General features: G+C 46.5%; 1 protein-coding gene across 1 annotated transcript in view; it reads right to left on the bottom strand.

Moving 5' to 3' along the window:
* Positions 1-343: 343 nt before the first annotated feature.
* Positions 344-18831, bottom strand: part of LAMC2 (laminin subunit gamma 2) — a 56303-nt gene continuing 37815 nt past the window's right edge. The window contains exons 10-23 of the mRNA XM_014456090.2: positions 18236-18418; positions 17432-17677; positions 15001-15146; positions 13671-13827; positions 13146-13351; positions 11982-12061; positions 10771-10920; positions 9619-9763; positions 8278-8427; positions 7630-7744; positions 6450-6649; positions 4645-4803; positions 4453-4552; positions 344-2076 (exon numbers count right to left, since the gene is read on the bottom strand). Of these exons, the coding sequence (XP_014311576.1) occupies positions 1823-2076; positions 4453-4552; positions 4645-4803; positions 6450-6649; positions 7630-7744; positions 8278-8427; positions 9619-9763; positions 10771-10920; positions 11982-12061; positions 13146-13351; positions 13671-13827; positions 15001-15146; positions 17432-17677; positions 18236-18418 (2291 nt within the window). The 3' untranslated portion in view covers positions 344-1822. The remainder of the gene's footprint in view (positions 2077-4452; positions 4553-4644; positions 4804-6449; positions 6650-7629; positions 7745-8277; positions 8428-9618; positions 9764-10770; positions 10921-11981; positions 12062-13145; positions 13352-13670; positions 13828-15000; positions 15147-17431; positions 17678-18235; positions 18419-18831) is intronic.

Below are 18831 nucleotides of genomic sequence, written 5' to 3'. Positions count from 1 at the left end.
AGATCTTAATTTATTATATTTGAGTGTATTGGAAAGCAATGTACCACAAACTACTGATTTTACCTTTATTTTATAGCCAATAAAAAGACAAAAATATTCATTATAACCCCCACCTTGCTCAGGGTGGTCCAAAAATAAATCCTTCTTCATGCTTAGGAGATAGTACCAGTGAAATCTCACAAAATACTCTCGTGGTTGGAAAGGGCCAGACAGATGCTCAGAAAAAGGACTTAAGGATGCTGACTCTAGGACTCCTTGCTCTTTCTGTGGCACTTTAGTTTCCATGGTTTTGGAACCTCCACCCCAGGCTTAGAGTTTAACAAATTAGAAGTTGACCACAGGCATCTAAGAATTATTCTTTATTAAAAACATGTTCGCGAAAAGCCAAGGAAATACAGAGGTGAGGCAGTGCCCACGTCTTCTGAGCTGAGGTGGAAGGGCCTCTGGCTTTTCCAGCAATTCCCACTGGTGTCATGACTCAATGGTCTGTTGCAATAGGTTGTGGAAAGAGGCAGAGGGACAGCTGGAATACAAAGACATGTGCACAACCCAGAGCCGTCTCAGCCAAAACCCAAGTGCCCCCAAGGGAGTGTCTTGCAACATATGTCCTGTTGAGAAAAGAGGTTGCAAACCAGGGGGTGATTGCAATAAACACCACTTGTGACGAACAGATTTGTAAGTTTAAATTTATTTTTTTGAATGTCTAACTTCCTCACTAGACAATCAACTCTATGAGGGCAGAGACTGTCACCACTGTACCCCAGCCCCTGGCATACAGGAGGTACTCAATAAATATATGTTGTAAGGATGGATGGATGGATGGATGGATGGATGGATGGATGGAAGGGTGACTTTTATATAGCTCCAGTGTGAGTAGGAACATTCTGAGAGAGAGAGAGAGAGAGAGAGAGAGAGAGAGAGAGAGAGAGAGAGAGAGAGGGAGGGAACACATGGGTGCAAATAATTTTCAATGTTTGAAGTGGGACTGAATTAGGACTAATACATCTTCTAGATAATATTGTACCTCTTTCAATGCCCAAGTTACATTTTTCTATTACTTTGAAACCCAAAAGTGAATTCCCAGTGTTTGCTTTGCTAGTAGGAAATGCTGATAGGGTGATGCCGTGGCATCATCAGGAGAACAGATGCCACTCTCAGGTCCAGAGGAACTTGAAGGTAGCAGGGCACGGCAGGCAACATTGCCCCAAATGGGCCAGGCTTGCAGCTCCTCACTCCATCACTGCTCTCTTCTTCCAGCTTGAAAGTGGAGTACATGCTTGTGTACTGGGTGGTAAGCGGGAAGAACTTTGATCAACAAGAACACTGGACACGAGGAGTCAATAGTATTTTACTGGCCAAAGTATGACTGGACTTCACTCTCTGTTCTGACATTTGGAAGAATTTTATGCGTGAGCCAAGTTAAAATATTTTCCTTTGGTCACATTACTCAAAGAATGAATGAGCTGTCACCCAGGAGCGCTTGTCCATACTCCAGGGCTCAGTTTACGCCTATTCTGAGGCAATCATCTGCCCGGACATTTTGTCCTTCCATCCAGTCTACCCTTGGGGTCCAGGTCCTTGATCAGTCTCCTACTCAATGCTATTTGCCTCATTATCCAGCATCAGAAAGCAAACAGCATCACGTTGGTGCAATAAGACATTTGTCTGGCCGAGGTCTCAGGGATGGAACCAGGTTCCGTTGACCTGAGCGTGCCTTTCAACATGTTCAGACGTCCACATCCCACCCCATCCACTTGAGACAGCTCCCGAGCCCTGAGGTCTGTGTCCCGAGAACCTCAGTTGAGAAATCACTACGGCAGCTTCACTGTTGCTCAAGAGCCTGGGTGTTATAGCAGCCTGGGGGCAGGTTGTCCCGAATGTTCTCCAAGTTTTTTACATCAGCCAGAATCCCATCTATGCTCATCTCCAGCGCACGGAGTTGGCCTTGCTGGCGACGTGCCCTTTCTTCCAGCTCCAGCATCAAGGGCTGCAACTGGTTTTTGATCTGAGTATTGGCTTTGGAAAGCTTCTGCTCCAATAAAACCAGCCCCTCTTCATCCACACTGCCAGGCTGGTCTATTGGAGGGAATGAAAAAGGAGTTTAACAGAAAAAAGCGATGGGTTAGATCCCCTTAAACCTACATGGCCCTTCTGTACCTTTAACTAATTCTTCTTTCTCTTGTCCAGAGCTAATAACGTGCCATGCATTTATTTTTAAAAGGCTTATTTTAAATTACAAATAATCCAGAAAAAGTGCTGAGAGCACTAGCATAGTTACTGTGTTGTAAACAGTCTAATTCTGAGCTCTCCAGTTAAGCAACATGAAGCTTGGAATTCTCCTTCGATGTTAGGGTCAACAGTTGATGCTCTGAAAAGATAGGGGCTGAAGGTCATATGGGACTGATCTCCTCCTAGGATCAGAATCAACCCCTAATTATGCTTTCTGAGCCACCCGTAGGCATTATCTTGCTGTTTCCCACTGAAGGACCTGTAGAAACTGGCTGGGCTTCGGGCTTCATAGAGGCCAAGGTATGCTTTGCTATTCGGAGGACGGATTCCAGCTGTTAGGAAATGCTGCACGATTTCCTTCTGGCCCGAAACAGTGGGAATCTAGCTAGGTACTGGTTTACTTCCAATATGAAACATAGTCCCATTTGTTCAGGTATGTTTACCCTGAAGCAATCTAAAAGTGACATCAGCATGAAGGGCACCAGGCCAAACTCATTTGGCTTGAACAGGTTTGAGCGACCCTTGGTCATTCCAAAGTCAAGGTCAGGTGGCCTCACATATCTAAGCTGAGTGACAGTATTCGGTTGCATGAGTTTATTATACCTAGAGCAATTAAAACGCGACTGTTCCAGGACTGAACAGAGCAAATAGAGTAGAAACAACACCATCACAAAAGTGGACCAATCCTTCACCGGGGGCAGGAGAGAATTCACGAATTTAGGGTCGGTCCCTGTGACACGCAGAGAATGTTAACTCAGCTTGGGGACAAAATAACTATGTCCATGGGGAGGCAGCATGAGTTACTCCAAAACAGCAGGAGTGCTGGAGGCCAAGAGACCTTTTTCAGAACACTCAACAAAGCTGCTAAAATCTCAACTGGATCGCATTTTTTACCCTTACAGGGTATTTTACTCTTTGGGGCCCTAATGGGGTCACGAAGCAGACCCATAAGGATAACAACACAGATAATATTGGTCTCTCAGGGTGATGATGATACTCAGGGTGACTGATCCATTTTTAAAAAAATATACATTTTATTGATTTTTTTACAGAGAGGAAGGGAGAGGGATAGAGAGTTACAAACATCGATCAGCTGCCTCCTGCACACCCCCTTACTGGGGATGTGCCCACAACCAAGGTACATGCCCTTGACCGGAATCGAACCTGGGCCCCTTCAGTACGCAGGCCGACGCTCTATCCACTGAGCCAAACCAGTTAGGGCTGATTGGCCCATTTTTGTTACAGTGTAGTTTCTACTCTATTTAAAGTTGTCCCATGGAACGAACAAAGTAGAACTAGGCCTTTTCCAGAATGTGGCTGGAGTCTAATCAAATACCTAGTTGCTTGTCTGCTGTAGTACAGGCTTGATCAAGCAGGCCACATGAGGGCCTGAAAACAGATCTACCTAAATCTAGAATTTTAATTCAAATCAGATGTCTTTTGGACGGTTCTGTGGAGAAACCTGATTTGTTGCCACACTGTGCCATCTAAACTATTTCATCCTAAAATGTTGCAGTATCTCCTGGGCCTACCACCTTTACATTTCTTCTGGTTATCCACCAGGCAGCTCGAGTTGCTGCCGCTGCGCACATCCAGGTATAACTGTGGTTTGAGGAGGGACACACAGCAGAGTCAGCAAGTGATTCTTGACTTCCCAAATGGGGAGAAGCTTCCCCCTCACCACTTCCACTGCTTCAGAGAAGGCTCCATCATCTCTCTCCCTAGTTCCTTCACCAATCTCCTGAGCAGCCTCACCCTATCTTCTGTCTAACCCGCCTTAGCTCTCCTCTACACAGCCGCCCAGGGATCTGTCTGAAACATACAGGGATGACAGTATTCCTCTGCTTAGAGCTGCCCACTAGCTTCTCAGAATCAAGGCCAGAGTCCTTAGCAGGACTTCCAAGCCATTCAAATCCTTCCTCCACTATTTACTTTGTGATCCATGAGACATTATTAATCAACCCGAGCTTCAATTTACCTTCCCTATAAACATTCAGCTCTTTGACCTAGAGGCTTTCACCTCTGAGAGCAAATGTGCTCAGTAACCCATCTTAGAGATGCTAACTAGCAGAGAGTCCAGAAAATGTACAGTATCTGGGCCTGGACAAGGCTAACTTCCTGATACCCTTAAGGAAAGTTGAGACTCCCATTCATCGGGACTCATGGTTAGTCTTCTAGAAAAAGGCATGGAGTATGGGACTGGAAGCTGGTGGGTACTCCTACCTATTAGGTGTAGGATGCTGTCCAAGTTGTCAAGTGTATCTTGGATCGTAACTCCAGCATTCTTGGCTCTGTTATTAGCTCCTTGGGCTTCTGTAATCACCTAAGGAAAAACACACACAAACTCGTCTTGAAGGGCGTTTTCCATATTGGCAAGTTTGAAAGGATCTCCCTTGGAAAGCTGTGGGAACTCACCATCTGTACGGCGTCCATGTCCATGTCAAACTCCCGCTCCTTTCTGGCCAGCTCTCCTTCTACGTCTCTCATCTCACTCCTCAGAGTGGCCAGTCCCTTCTCCATGGCCAAGGCTCCATCTGCTGTCACATTGGCTTCCAAGTTCAGACTCTCTATCTCCTGGGAGAAGAAAAGGAGCCAGGGACGGAAGGAAAGAGAGGGGTGAGGCACAAAAACATTCCAAAGACAACTGCAGAAAAAATACAGATGCAGCGAGGCCCTGACAGACTGAAATGAACAAGGAGAGAGTCAGACGTGGGAACACACCCTTTCCAAAGCTCTGCCTCAAACTAGTTAATCTGGGGGTCTGTGCGTGGGGACTAAGAGGGTCAGCACTGAGACCCTGCTTCCCTCTCAGGGCACTGCTCACCAAATGGTGGATGCAATAGGAACGAGTTGGGATAACAGAGAGGGTGGGAAACTCATCTCATTCTCTGTCATGTTCCTTTGTTGCTTTAGTCCTTTGCATGACTTTATTCCCCAAGAGAGTTGAGTACGAAGTACAGAGAATGAATAGGCTACAGCTTTGAGTTTTGTTTTCATTAGGACAAACCTTATCAACATCGTTGTCAATAGCTATTATTAAGCACCAAATTGCAGATGTCTCTGTGCTAGAAGCCATATAAGGAAGGCACATGAACTTGGTCTCTACCCTCAAGGGACCTAAAATTAGAGATTATTTTTGCAAGCCATCAAGTGGTCCAAGAGTAAGGCCAGTCTAAATATCAAGAGTTCCCTCCAGGCTAGAGTCTAGAGTTGCATCGGCTTTGTAGGGTCATGCTGAAGTAACAGCTATGGAGCTCTCTTCCTGCTGAGAAGCACTCCTAGTGGAACATTTAATGTATGGGTTGTAAGCGTCACTAATCTCTCCCCATTACTAAAAGCTCCTGGAAGAGAAGGACTGGGTCTTTCTCATCTCCATATCCCCAGCCAAGCACAGCCTGGCCCACAGTGGAAGAAAAGAGAAAAATAAATAAGTGGAGCTTACACAGAACACAGAGACAAGGAACCTAGAACTCTAGAATGCCATAATCTTGAGTCAAAACATTGATGATCGTTGTTATGAGTTGAATTGTGTGCCCCCCCCCCCAAAAAGTCCTACCCCCAGCACTTCACAATATGAACTTATTTGAAATAGGGTTGTTGCAGATATAATTGGTTAAGATGAGGGCATACTGGAGTGAGCCCCCTAATCCAATACGACTGGTGTCCTTATAAGAAGAATCAAAGACACCTAGGAAGAAGTATCCCATGTGATGATAGAGGTAGAGATTGGAGCGATGCTGGTACAAACCAAGGAACACTAATATTGACGGCTGCCACCAGAAGGTAGGAATGTTTCTACCCAGAGTCTCAGAGGAATCATGGCTCTGCTGACACTTTTATTTCAGATTTCTAGCCTCCAGAACTGTGGGAGAATACATTTCTGTTGTTTTAGGTCATCCTGTTTGTAGTACTTTGTTACAGCAGCTCTGGGAAACTAATATAATAGTCTATATAAAAACAATCTTGTGTGGGGGTTTTTCATGGTGTTGTCCAAAAAGGGAGTTGAAAATAGAAGATTCTAGCACTCAGTCAATGATGGACTGTGAGTCAACCAACAAAGGGGGTGCCCCAGTGGATCTGGGGCCACCATGGACCACAACAGGACTCTGAGCCCTGTAGGTGAAAAGGGTCCTTGAATACTTTGGAATGCTCTTTCCCATTCCACATGAGCCTTGTGTTTGGAGCTGCTCATGCTGACCAGCATCTCGATTTCTCTTTACCTGTTCTATCTTGCCAGTGATCTCGAGGGCCTCCCTGGCTGCGTTCTTTGCCCGCTGGGCGTCAGCAGCAGCACTGCCCAGGGCTGCCTCTGCTTGCCGAGTCTGCTCACTGGCGTCGGTCACCTTCTGGCTGATGTAGGACAGTCTCTTCATGGCCTCTTCAGCTTCTGCTTTTCTGTCTCCAACCTGCAGGTCGAACTCTGAAATGAAGGTAAGGAAACATCACCTTGAAGATGAAAACAAACTTACACAACCAACTTACAAATGAAGATGGAAGGGGCTGAAGTTTTTAAGGAAAATTCCAGAAAGAGTGTTATTACTGCCTGGGAACAAGATGGGTAGAGGGAGTTGTGGCTATTGCTCTTTCTTATCCAGGAGAAAGCATCTTAAAGGAGGCCTTGAAAGGACCATAATTTGTCCTTTGTGGGGAGGAAATGACACAGCCTACCCGGGTCCCCATCACTGCAAGAATTTTAAAACCCCAAAGCAAATCAGAAGCAGGTGGAATCTTCGAAGCCCAAAGTTTCAAGCCAGAGCCTTAAACTCGAAGCTGCCACTGACAGCAGTTGAGGGTAGGATAGGGCTAGATTTTCTGTGAAGAATATCCCAGGTCTTGAGGAATTCTTTTGGTGTGTGTTTTGTTTTGTTTTTGTTTAGTGAAGAAGCCTGAAACTTAACCAAAGAACCAAAGCTCTAAGGCACAGACCTAAATTTCCTGGGATCTGGATGCTGTGACAAAGCTTGCCCCATGACCTATACTGGAACCAGCCAGGCTACAACAACAACAACAACAACAAGAATGAAAAAGAAAAATATCTGTATGGTAGTAAGATGTTGGATCTGTGAGGGACCTTACAGATCACTTAGCTTAACCTTCTTCCTTCAAAGAGAAAGTTGGGGTCTGGAAAAGCGTTGTGACTTGCTTATGGACACCCAGCCAGCTCAGCCTGGTCACGGGGTCCGGCAGAGATCGGAACTCAAGCCTTATGACATCTAGCTCAATTCTTTCCCCTGCACCAAATATTAATGAAAGCTTTTTCTTTATAAAGTTATTTATTACGTGTCTATGAATACTCCCAATGTACCTATCACTTAGAGAGATATATGAGGATTCAAAATAAAGCAAAGTCATGGTTGCCCTTTTAAAACGCTCAAGGGACCTGAACCATGAACTACTCACCTCTAAGGTTCTTTAAGATGTTCTCAACTTCATAAAAAGTGGCATTGCCCATACTTAGTGCTTCTTGGGCTCTGCTTTTAGCAAGGTTGGCCCGGGAAAGTAGCTGAGCTGATTGCTGTAAAGAGGCAGAGAGAACAAGATGAGCGTAAATGTAACATATACCTGGGAAGTGCAGTCCTGCAAGCAACATCGTTTCAACACATTTCTCTTTGTGACAACAGAGTGCTGTGACTCACCCAAGAGTATAGTGGTGCTGGAGCAAACCCCTGCATAATCTGGGACAAAGCAAACACTATAACCCAATGACCCAAAAGGATCCCATTCAGAGAACAGTCTCAACTCTAGTCCATTATCAGAGATAAGAAGTTTTGCAAATCGTAATTTTTAACTCTGGATACTCCCTGAAGCCAAGCTAGCAGACAGAGCTGGACCAAAATTGGACCCACAAGGCCTGGGTCCTATTCCTAGATTTGAGGGCTGATTCAGTGGGTGAAGTTGAGCTAATTACATCAAGGTCTCTGTATCTTAGTTACTTCCTCTGTATGCAGTGGTACCATGATCTTTTAGAGAGTTTCTATTTTCCCCCATATTTGTTCACACGGCAGGCATTTAATGCATGTTTGTTGAGTGAGTGCATTAAAAAGATACCTGTCTCTCATTCTTTCCGTTCTGTAAGAGCTGCCGGGTTTCTTCTTCCCAGTTTCCCAGATTGCTCTGCACACGCTTGAATTCATCCATATGCTTCATCACCAGGCTTGAGAGAGAATCAGCTTTTTGTCTGATCCTCTTTGCTTCTTCCTGTGAGCAAAGGAAATAAGTCAACTCTCTGCTCGTCAGTTACCACACCAGTCTTCGTAGGACCTGCCATCATTGTTTGAAAACAACAACATGGGCCCAAAGTCTAACAGACACAATGCCAAAGCAGGCCCCCCCCTCGTCCGCCCCGCCCCCCGCACCCCAGGCATCAAACAGGTCCTCTTTTTAAAACTTATTTTTAATTGTAGTTGACATATAATATTATATTAGTGTCAAGTGTACACCACAGTGATTCAACCTAAAAAGTGATCACCATAATAAGTCTAGTAATCATCTGTCACCAGATGATATTTGATTATATTCCCTATGATGTATGTTACATCCTTATGACTCACTTTATAGTTGGAAGTTTGTATTTCTTAATTCCCTTCCCCTTTTCCACCCATACCACCATCCTCAAAAAGGTTTTGTGTCTGTTTTCATTATATTTCCTGTTTTATCATATATATATATAGATAATGTACATATATATATATGTACATTTTTTAAAATATATTTTATTGATTTTTTACAGAGAGGAAAGGAGAGGGATAGAGAGTTAGAAACATCGATGAGAGAGAAACATCAATCAGCTGCCTCCTCCACACTCCCTACTGGGTATGTGCCCACAACCAAGGTACATGCCCTTGAACGGAATCAAACCTGGGACCCTTCAGTCCGTAGGCTGACGCTCTATCCACTGAGCCAAACTGGTTAGGGCTATATGAACATTTTTGTGGGAAGCCTTGAGAGTGCTTTTTGTGGTAGGTAGAAAGCCAAATCTTCTTAATCTAAGTTTGGAACTGATGACAGAAATAACAAAAACTGTGAACAGAACTCACGTCTTTTGAGTGGCTATACATAGTATTATAGATTTCACCTACATGTAAGTATCAAATTTTATCTATAATAATTTCCCACAGTTTTCTTCAACAGTCCCCAAAAGTAGGGAAGAGATATAAAACCTTTATCCATAAATTGGTTCAGGATGTGAGCCGAGGCCTTTTCAAAGACCAAGACTGGGATTAAAGAACAAGGACAGGGTAATAAGAAAAATATATACTCCTCCTAATCTATGCAAGAAAGGTCAGCATTGAGACAAAACTGAATGACTGAACGATATGATGGAACCACCCCCCAGAGAAGAAAACAGCATGGCTTCCGCTCATCAGCACACAGGTGAGATGTCCTTACCTGCAAGGACTGATCAGTGACTCCCTGGAGCTGAGACATGGAATTGAGAAGGCGGAGACTATGTTGATAAGACTTATCTGCTTCGATGTCAGTTTCAGTGGCCTCCCTGGACAACTGCTGAGCCAGAGACTTCGTTTTCTCCAATCTGCAAAGGGGAAAGAGGGAGGAGTTTGTGAGAATGCACTCTTTTTATTAAAAACAAAAATCCATCATGTTGTCTTAAAGTATGTAGTTGGAATTATCAGGAAAGCCAAATGAGGTTATGTGTCAATTATGTGCTCCTCTACCATCTAAACACAAGCCTTAAAATTGATATAGGTTGGCTAAGGACAATTCAATCCATTTCCCAATTCTTTTTTTTTAAGTCATTTTTTTGTACATGAACACATATAGGAATCCCTTATTTATTTTATTTTATTATTTTTTTAAAAATATATTTTATTGATTTTTTACAGAGAGGAAGGGAGAGAGATAGAGAGTTAGAAACATCGATGAGAGAGAAACATCGATCAGCTGCCTCCTGCACACCTCCTACTGGGGATATGCCCGCAACCAAGGTACATGCCCTTGACCGGAATCGAACCCGGGACCCTTCAGTCCGCAGGCTGACGCTCCATCCACTGAGCCAAACCGGTTTCGGCTTATTTATTTATTTTTAAATGTATTTTTATTTATTTCAGAGAGGAAGGGAGAGTGATAGAAACATCAATGATGAGAATCATTGATCAGCTGCCTCCTGCACCCCCCCTACTGGCAATCGAGCCCACAACCCAGGCACGTGCCCTTGACAGGAATCGAATCCAGGACCCTTCAGTCTGCAGGCTGATGAGCCAAACCAGCCAGGGTGTTTCCCAATTCTTGATAATATAAATATATTGCTGTTATATCCTCCATTCCACTAGGTGGATTTACTCACATCTTTTAAACACTACAGAGGGTGGCCATATCTCCAAGCATGCAATATCTCAATCAAAACACAAATTTTACTTAGATTAACCTACTTTTTCTTCCTCCAGCCTTAAAGGTATCTATTTTGCCCTAAAGTAAGTCTTTCATTCTCTTAATATTAATATATATTTTTAAAGAAACAGTTTGCATTATGCCCCAACATTGCAGATGACATTGGTCCCGTGAGGACCCATTGAAACATACTTTCCCACAAGCCCTTGCACCACGGAGCCGTCCAGGCTGCCGCTGCCACCTCCTTCCCGAATAGCCTTGCGCGCCAGTGAAAGAGCTTGTTTGGAATAATCTTCGGTTTCCCTTGCCAGTTGCTCCATGTTCCTGGCTGACTCCTCATGGCTGAAAGAATTAAAAATGAATAATTTGGGTTTTCATAGCAAGAGCTTCCTTGAGGCCTTTTATTTAAATGAAGGGAGAGGAGCACGGGAACTGGTTTGGCTAGAAATGCCAAACAGAATTGACCCAGTTAGGTGGAATTAGAGGGACTGTCAAGAAACAGGAGGTGTTCTGCAGGAGTAGCCTACTGTCATCTACTTTTGGGTGATCTTTTCCATTTATGGCAAACCTAGGAGAGGCCTGGGGTGGGGCTCGGGATGGCTGGGAGCAGTAGTGAGGGGATAAAATATTGCATTTATAAGCTGTTTTCTGCAGGGGGAAAAACAAACAAAACCCCCAAAACCCTGGGTCTATTTCATTCAGGATGTAACCTCTTACTCACGTGCTACAACTCTAAACTAGGCCATCACCAGGGGGGACAAAACCAATCAATGAAAGTCCCCCATATGCTTTTGTCCTCCTGGTTCTGGAAAGTGATAAAAACAAACTCCGAGGCAGCTCATGCTACAAAACCCCTGTGCAGACTGAATTCCATGTGGGATTAGCAGAACACGCTACCCTGCTGAGCAGCGGGCTCTGGGCAAACCTCTGCAACATGGCAGCACAGTCAGGCAGGACGGAGGGGCTGCCTGAGGTCATGGGGGCCCAACAGAGCTGCTGTTCAGGGGGAAGGCCCCCTCTGCAGACTCAGCCCCTCCCCCCCTCCCCAGGCTGGCAGAGACTCATTGCTCCTTGTTCCCAGGCTCGCTGTGGGAGCCTGGGAGTCCCTCAAAGCTGCAGCGTGTTCTTTTCCAAGGGCGGATTCATTTCTTGGGGCCCAAGGACTCACATCTGACACACACCAAAGTCATGTCGTGAGTCACAGAAAAATCCGGGAACACCCTGACCCCCAACTTCTGCCAAATGACCATGTCTAGTGGCCACCAACTTATCAAGGGAAGTGGTTAAAAAATGAGCCCGGAGGTCATGAATATGGTGCTTGGGGAGGGAACGCCCTGCAGTGTTGTTCAAGTCTGGCCTGGCAGAGATGGTCTGAAGCAGGGGTGCCCTCTGATCATGCTCACCTGTTTGCCAATCTCATGGCCTCCTGAGCCAGACTTTTAAAGTCATTTGGTCCCATGTAGTGGTCTGGGGAAGGGATGTTCTGTGAAAAAGGAAAATCGGTTAAGGCTTTGCTCTTGGCCATGAAGCCTAAGCAAGTTTGCATCTTCCTGTCGGAACCACTTTTCATTAGCCACACGGCATTCTACACCATGCAACAGAGTCCCAAGTGACCATGGTCATTACAATTAAAAAGAAGTAAAAAGAAGAAACAGCAAGAATAAGGTTGAAATTCGTCTTCAAAATAAATCTGGATAGGTAGAGATGCATTAAAAATATACATAAGTTTATATTTTCATATGTATTCCAAGTCCAGTAGACTATATATCAAGTTATAATGGTGGTTATTTCTTAGTAATGAAATTACAGGGGGGAGGAGTTATTTATTTTCTAAATTTTCTACAATAAATTTTCCTCAGTATAATAATCTGTCTTCTAATTTCCTTTATTCATCTTCCACCCACCCACTTATATAACTGTCACTTTGCCTTCTTTATTCTGAAATAGAAGAGTGCTCATTCAAATTTCTCCCACCTACCATACTACAAACTACATCATCAAGACAATCATACTGACCATTTTTTCCCTTTACCTTATTTTTAAATTTCCCCCCCATCACCATTTACCCCTCATATACCCTCTTCCACCTCCACCCAGCCCCACTAGCAACGATTTTTATTTCCCATTTTCAGGACCATGTTTCCATGCCCTCCTTCCTTTACTTTTCATTTGTTCTTTCGGTTGTGTCTTCATTCATTCCTGCAGCAAACATCACAGCCACACACTGTGCTGGGGGTCTGAGAATGTGAATATGAACCCAGATGCTGCCCTCTGGGAGCTAACAAGCTAGAAGACAGGCAGAGAGAAGGGAGAAGAGACAACCCCAAGAGGAAGACATGGTTAGCAAGAAATGAATCAGGGAGAGTAACATAGCGCAGTAAAATGGGAAATGGGGGAGGGGAGGACGCTAAAGAACACAAAATCAGGCGTGACTGTTTCAAGGGACAGAAGTCCAACTCTCTGCCAGATGGACCCGAGAAACAGCCAGTGAGCCAGTGAGCCAGTGACGCCTGCGGACGGGTCCCCGACACAGCCAGGTCTCAGCACCCTCGGCGAGCACCACCTACCGTATTGCGCAGAGAAGACCCGCTCTCCTCCACACTCAGGCGCATCTGAGTGATGAGCCTCCGGGTGTCCTGAACTCGATTCTGATACTGACTGCCCAGGGCCTGAAACCTCTCCACCGTCATCTTGAGCTCATCCAGGCGGTTCCGGTAGGTATTTTCTTGGCTCCTTGCCTTGGCCAACCGGGGGCTGAGAGACCGCATGGCCCCTGGACAGCAACAAGGAAAGGGAGGATGAGCTTTTTTGAAGTCAGCACGGTGATCAATCATACTAGAGGGCTGACAGGGGGACTTCAGCTGGCCTATGGCAAGATGGTGCAAACTCAATAGATGAATGCATGCAACTGCTCTTTTATCTCCACCATTCATTTCCCAGGAGAATGTCACAGACAGTCCTTGCCCCTCCGCAAGGGCTGGGCAGCGATACCTGCTGAACTGGTACCCAGAGAAGAGTCTGAGACCTCAGGTGGCAATGCTTTCTAGGACTGTGCATTCTCTCCTGTCTGAAGGGGAAGTGGCCTCCATCACCTTGTGAAATCTGGGCATCTCTCAGCATGTCCCGAAGGGCCTGCTCAGCCTGCTGCATCCTGCCTTCCAGCTCCGCGTTGGGTGCTCCTCCTCCACCGCCCTGAGCCTTCGAAATCAGGTCCTCCAGGCTCTGGAGCTGCTGCACAAACTGGCCCATCTGAAACCACACAGGGAAGAGGATCAGAACACGTCATGGTCGGACAGCAGGTATCCAGGGGATAAAAGCTAAAGGCCCAGAAATGCATAGCAGGCCATGGTGGTCCAAAGTTCAGACTGTAGGCCTGGACTCTCGGCCCCACTACTCACTAGCTCTGTGACCTTGGGCATGTCACTTCTTTACCCATAAGTGGGGATAATAACAATAATATAGAGTTATTACTAGGACTAAATATTTCTATAGTGCTAAGAACAGTGCCTGGAACAAAGAAATTGCTATAGAGGGATGGTTGAATACGTAAATTTTAAAATAGGCTGCCCGGCCTGTGTGGCTCAGTGGTTGAACATTGACCATAAACCATGAGTTCATGGTTTGATTCCCAGGTTTCAGGCTCAATCCCCAGTGTGGGGTGCACAGGAAGCAACCGATCAATGATTCTCTCTCATCATCGATGTTCTATCTTTCTCTCCCTCCCTCTCCCTTCCTCTCTGACATCAATAAAAAGAAAAACAGGTTGAGCTTGTCCTACATTTAGGGTTCTCTTTGGGCCCCTTCTTCCCCCACCCCTCATTCCAGTAAGATACTATTTAATAATTAACAACAACATCAATTTCATTCTTCTCTGGAATATAAATGAGACATTTCTGAAAGCCATCTCTGTTTAGACAGCCTTGAGACCTTCTGGACTCCTCATGTCTTTTGTGTGTTTATGTTTTTCTTCATTTGCCTTACAAGGACAGCTCTTGGGGAAAAAATCCTAGGAAGTGGCATATTATAGTGGGAAAATCACTGAACTCAAAGTCAGGGGCCTGGGTGGGATTCCCAGGTCCACGTGGTCGTGTGACTTCAAAAGGCTGCACATTTTTCTGAGACTGTTTTCTCAATGAAAACTGAGGTCAGAATGCTTTTTCTCCCAACTTACCTAAGCTATCACAAATACCAAATGAGACGATATCTACAAAAGGGGTTTTCAAATGACACATGGAAGAACATAAATCAGAAGTGTTATTACTGTTATAAAGAATTTTTTAATACAGTAATTTTTAGAGAAAAAATAGTAACCCTTTCCTCCACCCCCCAAGGAGACTAGGAGGGTCCTAGAGCTATGGCAGAACCACCCAGTAGACACTGGAAGACTTTACTCATGAGGTGACGGGGGGTTAGTATGCCCACCTGAATCTTCACTTGATCATAGCAAGCTGGGCAGTTGGTTAATGCTGCGTGCTCACAGTTGGGGCCACCAAATCCTGGCTTACAAACGCAGCTGCCATCGCTTCGACACTCCACAGGCTCAGAGCCCACTGGGTTACAGTTGCAAGCTAGAGACAAAAGACAAACCATTCCTATCAAGCTAAGTCCAGAAACTGGAGGTGTAGCAAAATAAAAGGAAGATCAAGTCAGCATTCATACCGTGTCACTGATTCACACTGGGTGAGATGCATCTCTTGGCTATGGCTCTAAGCACATTCCTAATACAGTTAGGTTTCAGGAATCATCTGGCAAGTTTGTTTGCTGTGTGTGGGGGTGAAGAAATATTACAACAGCCCATCCCTTCTAGTGGCACTTGTTTTTTTCCTCCTGTTAACTTGTAAGCCTGTTGGAGATTCAGCAGGCACTCTGACTTTGCTCACAAGGTGAATAGCATTTCTTCTGGGACTAATCTGTGCCAGATGTTGACTTCTTCTATTTTACAGATGAGGAATGTGAGCTCAGAGAGGTTAAGTAACTTGTTCAAGGTCACACAGCAAGTAAATGGCCAACTCGAAGGAGAACTTGAAAAGAACCAATGCCCTTTTCCTTCTGTCCTGCTGCCTTTGATGTATGAAATGCAGTAAGAAAGTAATACCTTTAATCAGTCAGTCAAATTAATTGTGCACCTACTATGTGCCACATTCTATTCTAAAGGCTGAGATATAATGGAAGGTGAGACATCATTCTAATGGAGGTACAGTGATTCTCTGGGCTGCTCTATGTTCAGTGCTCACAAAATACTCGGTATCTATAATAATAAAAGCATAATATGCTAATTAGACTGGACGTCCTTCCAGACAACTTTGTGGACGAAGCTGGGGCTGCAAGGGAAGCCTGGGTCCTGGGTGCCTGCCGGTGGCCAGACAGAAGCCTGGATCTCAGGTGCCGGGTGCCGGAGGGAAGCCGGTGCTGGCAGCCGGGGGAAGGAAGGCCTACTCTTGCACGAATTTTGTGCATCGGGCCTCTAGTGTAGTAATAATCACATATCTTACTGTACTGTCATTCTTTGCTTACGTATTTGTATCTTCCTTATTAGTGTATGAGCTTTTTGGGAACTGGGACTGACTTACTCATCATTACAACCTTAGTATCAAGCTCCACGTTGAGTACCTGGTAGGTGCTTCACAAAAGATAGCTGAGTGAAGAAATGTACTGTCTAAAGCCAGTGAAATCCCTATTAATAGCCTCTTATAACTAGAATTATCTGGTTTACAGTATACTTTCTCTATGCTGTCTTATCTTTGCAACCACTCTGAGTTAAATATTATTCATCCATATGAGGAAACTGAAGCTCAGAGAAATTAACTGGTAGAATCGGAATACTACAGTAGGTATGTTAAAAAGCTGGACTTGAACTCAGTAGTGCCAATGCCATGTAGGCTTTTCCCACCATGGGGTACTTTCTAGCACATCACAGCAAACCCACAGGTTGGGGTCAGGGCAGGTGGGATTCGTGCCCCTGGGCAGAAACCCCGGGTTGCAAGCCCGGGTTGCACGGAGGTCCTCGGGCATTTCCAGGGTGGACACTCTGGTGTCAGTGGGAGGCTCTGGGCTCCTGCAGATGCCTGGGGAATCAGGTGTCCTCCAATCTGGGCCTCCAGAGCCACTCTGGGCCTTGTGACAAGCAAGCTCCTAAGTTCTGGGCACCAGGCCTGGTCTGAGACCCTTGCGACCAAGGGGTGAGTCTGTGGTGAGGCCAGCTCCTGGGATTGAACTTGCCTCTGGAATGTCACCTGTGCAGAGGCGGGACAGGAGGGCGGAGCCAAGAGGCGCGGGCGGCACATCCACGCTCTGATCTGAGCAGCATTAGGACACCCCAGACAGCTGCTGCTTGGAAGCCGCGTCTCTTTAGGAGACGTTTTGACCGTTGCCTTTCTACACATCAATGACACCGACTTCCAGAGAGGGTCTCAAACTACTTCACCGCCCACTCCCCGCCCCGCCTCAGCTTGTTCAGGCTCAGTGGCCAGTCATTTATTCCTGTCCTGTAACAGGTGCGGCAGCCACTTCCCTGCCCACCAGCCTTGGGACTGGGCAGAGCCTGGGGCCCCACGTTACCTCCTCTTCCACTTAGGAATGTAAACCTGACCTTGTTCACTCCCCCCGCCCCCCGGCTTTACCCATTCGACGCCCGCCAGCTCTGTGCTCCAGCCCTGCTACAGGGGAACTGGTCCAAGGCCAAGGCCCAACAGGCGACGGGTCTGGGCTGTTCATGGGCCAGCTGGTCCGAGAAACTGCAGTAGCATCGCAATACGACCTGCTGCTAGCCTTGCCGATTAGCACGTTCTTACATGTGTACATACCAGCAAGCTTGCGTGTACACACACACACCTGCTTGGGGACGCAGTCCTACCTCGACACTTGTCCGCTGGGTTGGGAGCCAAGGGGTCCCCGAAGTAGCCTGCTTTGCACTGGTCGCAGTGGGCGCCGGCTGTGTTGTGGATGCACTTGAGACACCTGCCCGTCAGGCGGTCACAGTTCCCGGAGGCGCTGGGGTCCACGTTGTTGTTACACTGACAGGGCTGACAAGGCCTCATTGGGCTACGCTCCCCAAAGGGGTCCCCGAAGTAGCCCTCGGCGCAGAGCTCGCAGCGGGCACCTGGAAGGAACAATGGACAAGCCCAGGGGGTCATCCATCGGCAGCGAGACCAGACTCATGGCAGGAAGTACTCGTGGTGTCTAGAGAAGCTTCCCCATCCCCCTACTCCTAACCCCAGACCAACAGCCTCAGGAGCAGGCCCTGGCGAGGGGTTGGCTCTTGCTCTCCAGGGAACAGGATGGTGGGGCGAGGCGGGCTTGGAGCAATACTCCCAAGGCTGCCGCTGACAAATGAACTCTCCTTTCAGACTGACCGACAGCAGACATGACATTTCCAAGGTCACTACGTTTTCCTTCTTTACCTTGGTTCACTTTTAAAAACTGAGCCAAAGCATGTCTTCTGTCTGAACACTTCATCTCCTAATTACAAACCTCCTCAGACAGCACAGATGTTCCCTCCCTGTACACCCAGCCCTTCCTCAACCCACTTCACCTCTCGGGCATCGAAATTGTTGTATCTTTAGAATGAGCCCATTTAGTAATTATTCCCTAGAAACTTTTTGGAATAGAAGCTCGGTCTGCGAATTCACGGCATCAGAACAGGTGGTGCGGGCCTTACCAGTGACCCCGAGGGGGCAGTTATTGCACACGACCTCCTCTGTCTCGGGCATCACGGAGCAGCTGAACCCGTTGCGACAGGGGCACGGCTTGCAGCTTCGGGGGTCGTGCGGATCATTGTAGAAGCCAAGGGGGCAGTCGGCACACCCGATGTCAGGGTTTTCATCCCCTGAGTAGCAGTCCCCTGGGAGGCAGAGGAAGAATGGAGATGTAGACATGAGCAGGGTAAAACTCTACACTTCCTGCAATTCGGGTGATGTCGGGGGTCAGAGCTTAGTAACCCAATGCCTTCCTTTCTGAAGCTTTCTTCCACTCGCTGGAGCACTGGTGTTCACCTTTGCCCTCGTACCAACTCTAAACATGGCCGAGGACCTGCATCTCACCCTCACTCTCCCATGTGGAGTAGACATGCACTTCCTCTCCTCTCCTTAGCTTCACACTGTGCCCCCAGCCCCCTCCCGCTGCCTGACACCATGTGTTCTGTCCCAACATTCATCCAGGCCTTGGCACTGCCTTTGATCTCCCCATATAATTCTTGCAACTCGACACCAACTCCCCGCCCACCCCCAGCGCTGAACCAGGACAGCCATTTCCTGT

Source organism: Myotis lucifugus, unplaced genomic scaffold (genome assembly GCF_000147115.1).
Source record: "Myotis lucifugus unplaced genomic scaffold, Myoluc2.0 scaffold_54, whole genome shotgun sequence".
Classification (NCBI taxonomy): Eukaryota; Metazoa; Chordata; class Mammalia; order Chiroptera; family Vespertilionidae; genus Myotis; species Myotis lucifugus.
Note: the sequence above shows the minus strand (reverse complement) of the source record. Positions and strands in the feature narration are given on the sequence as shown.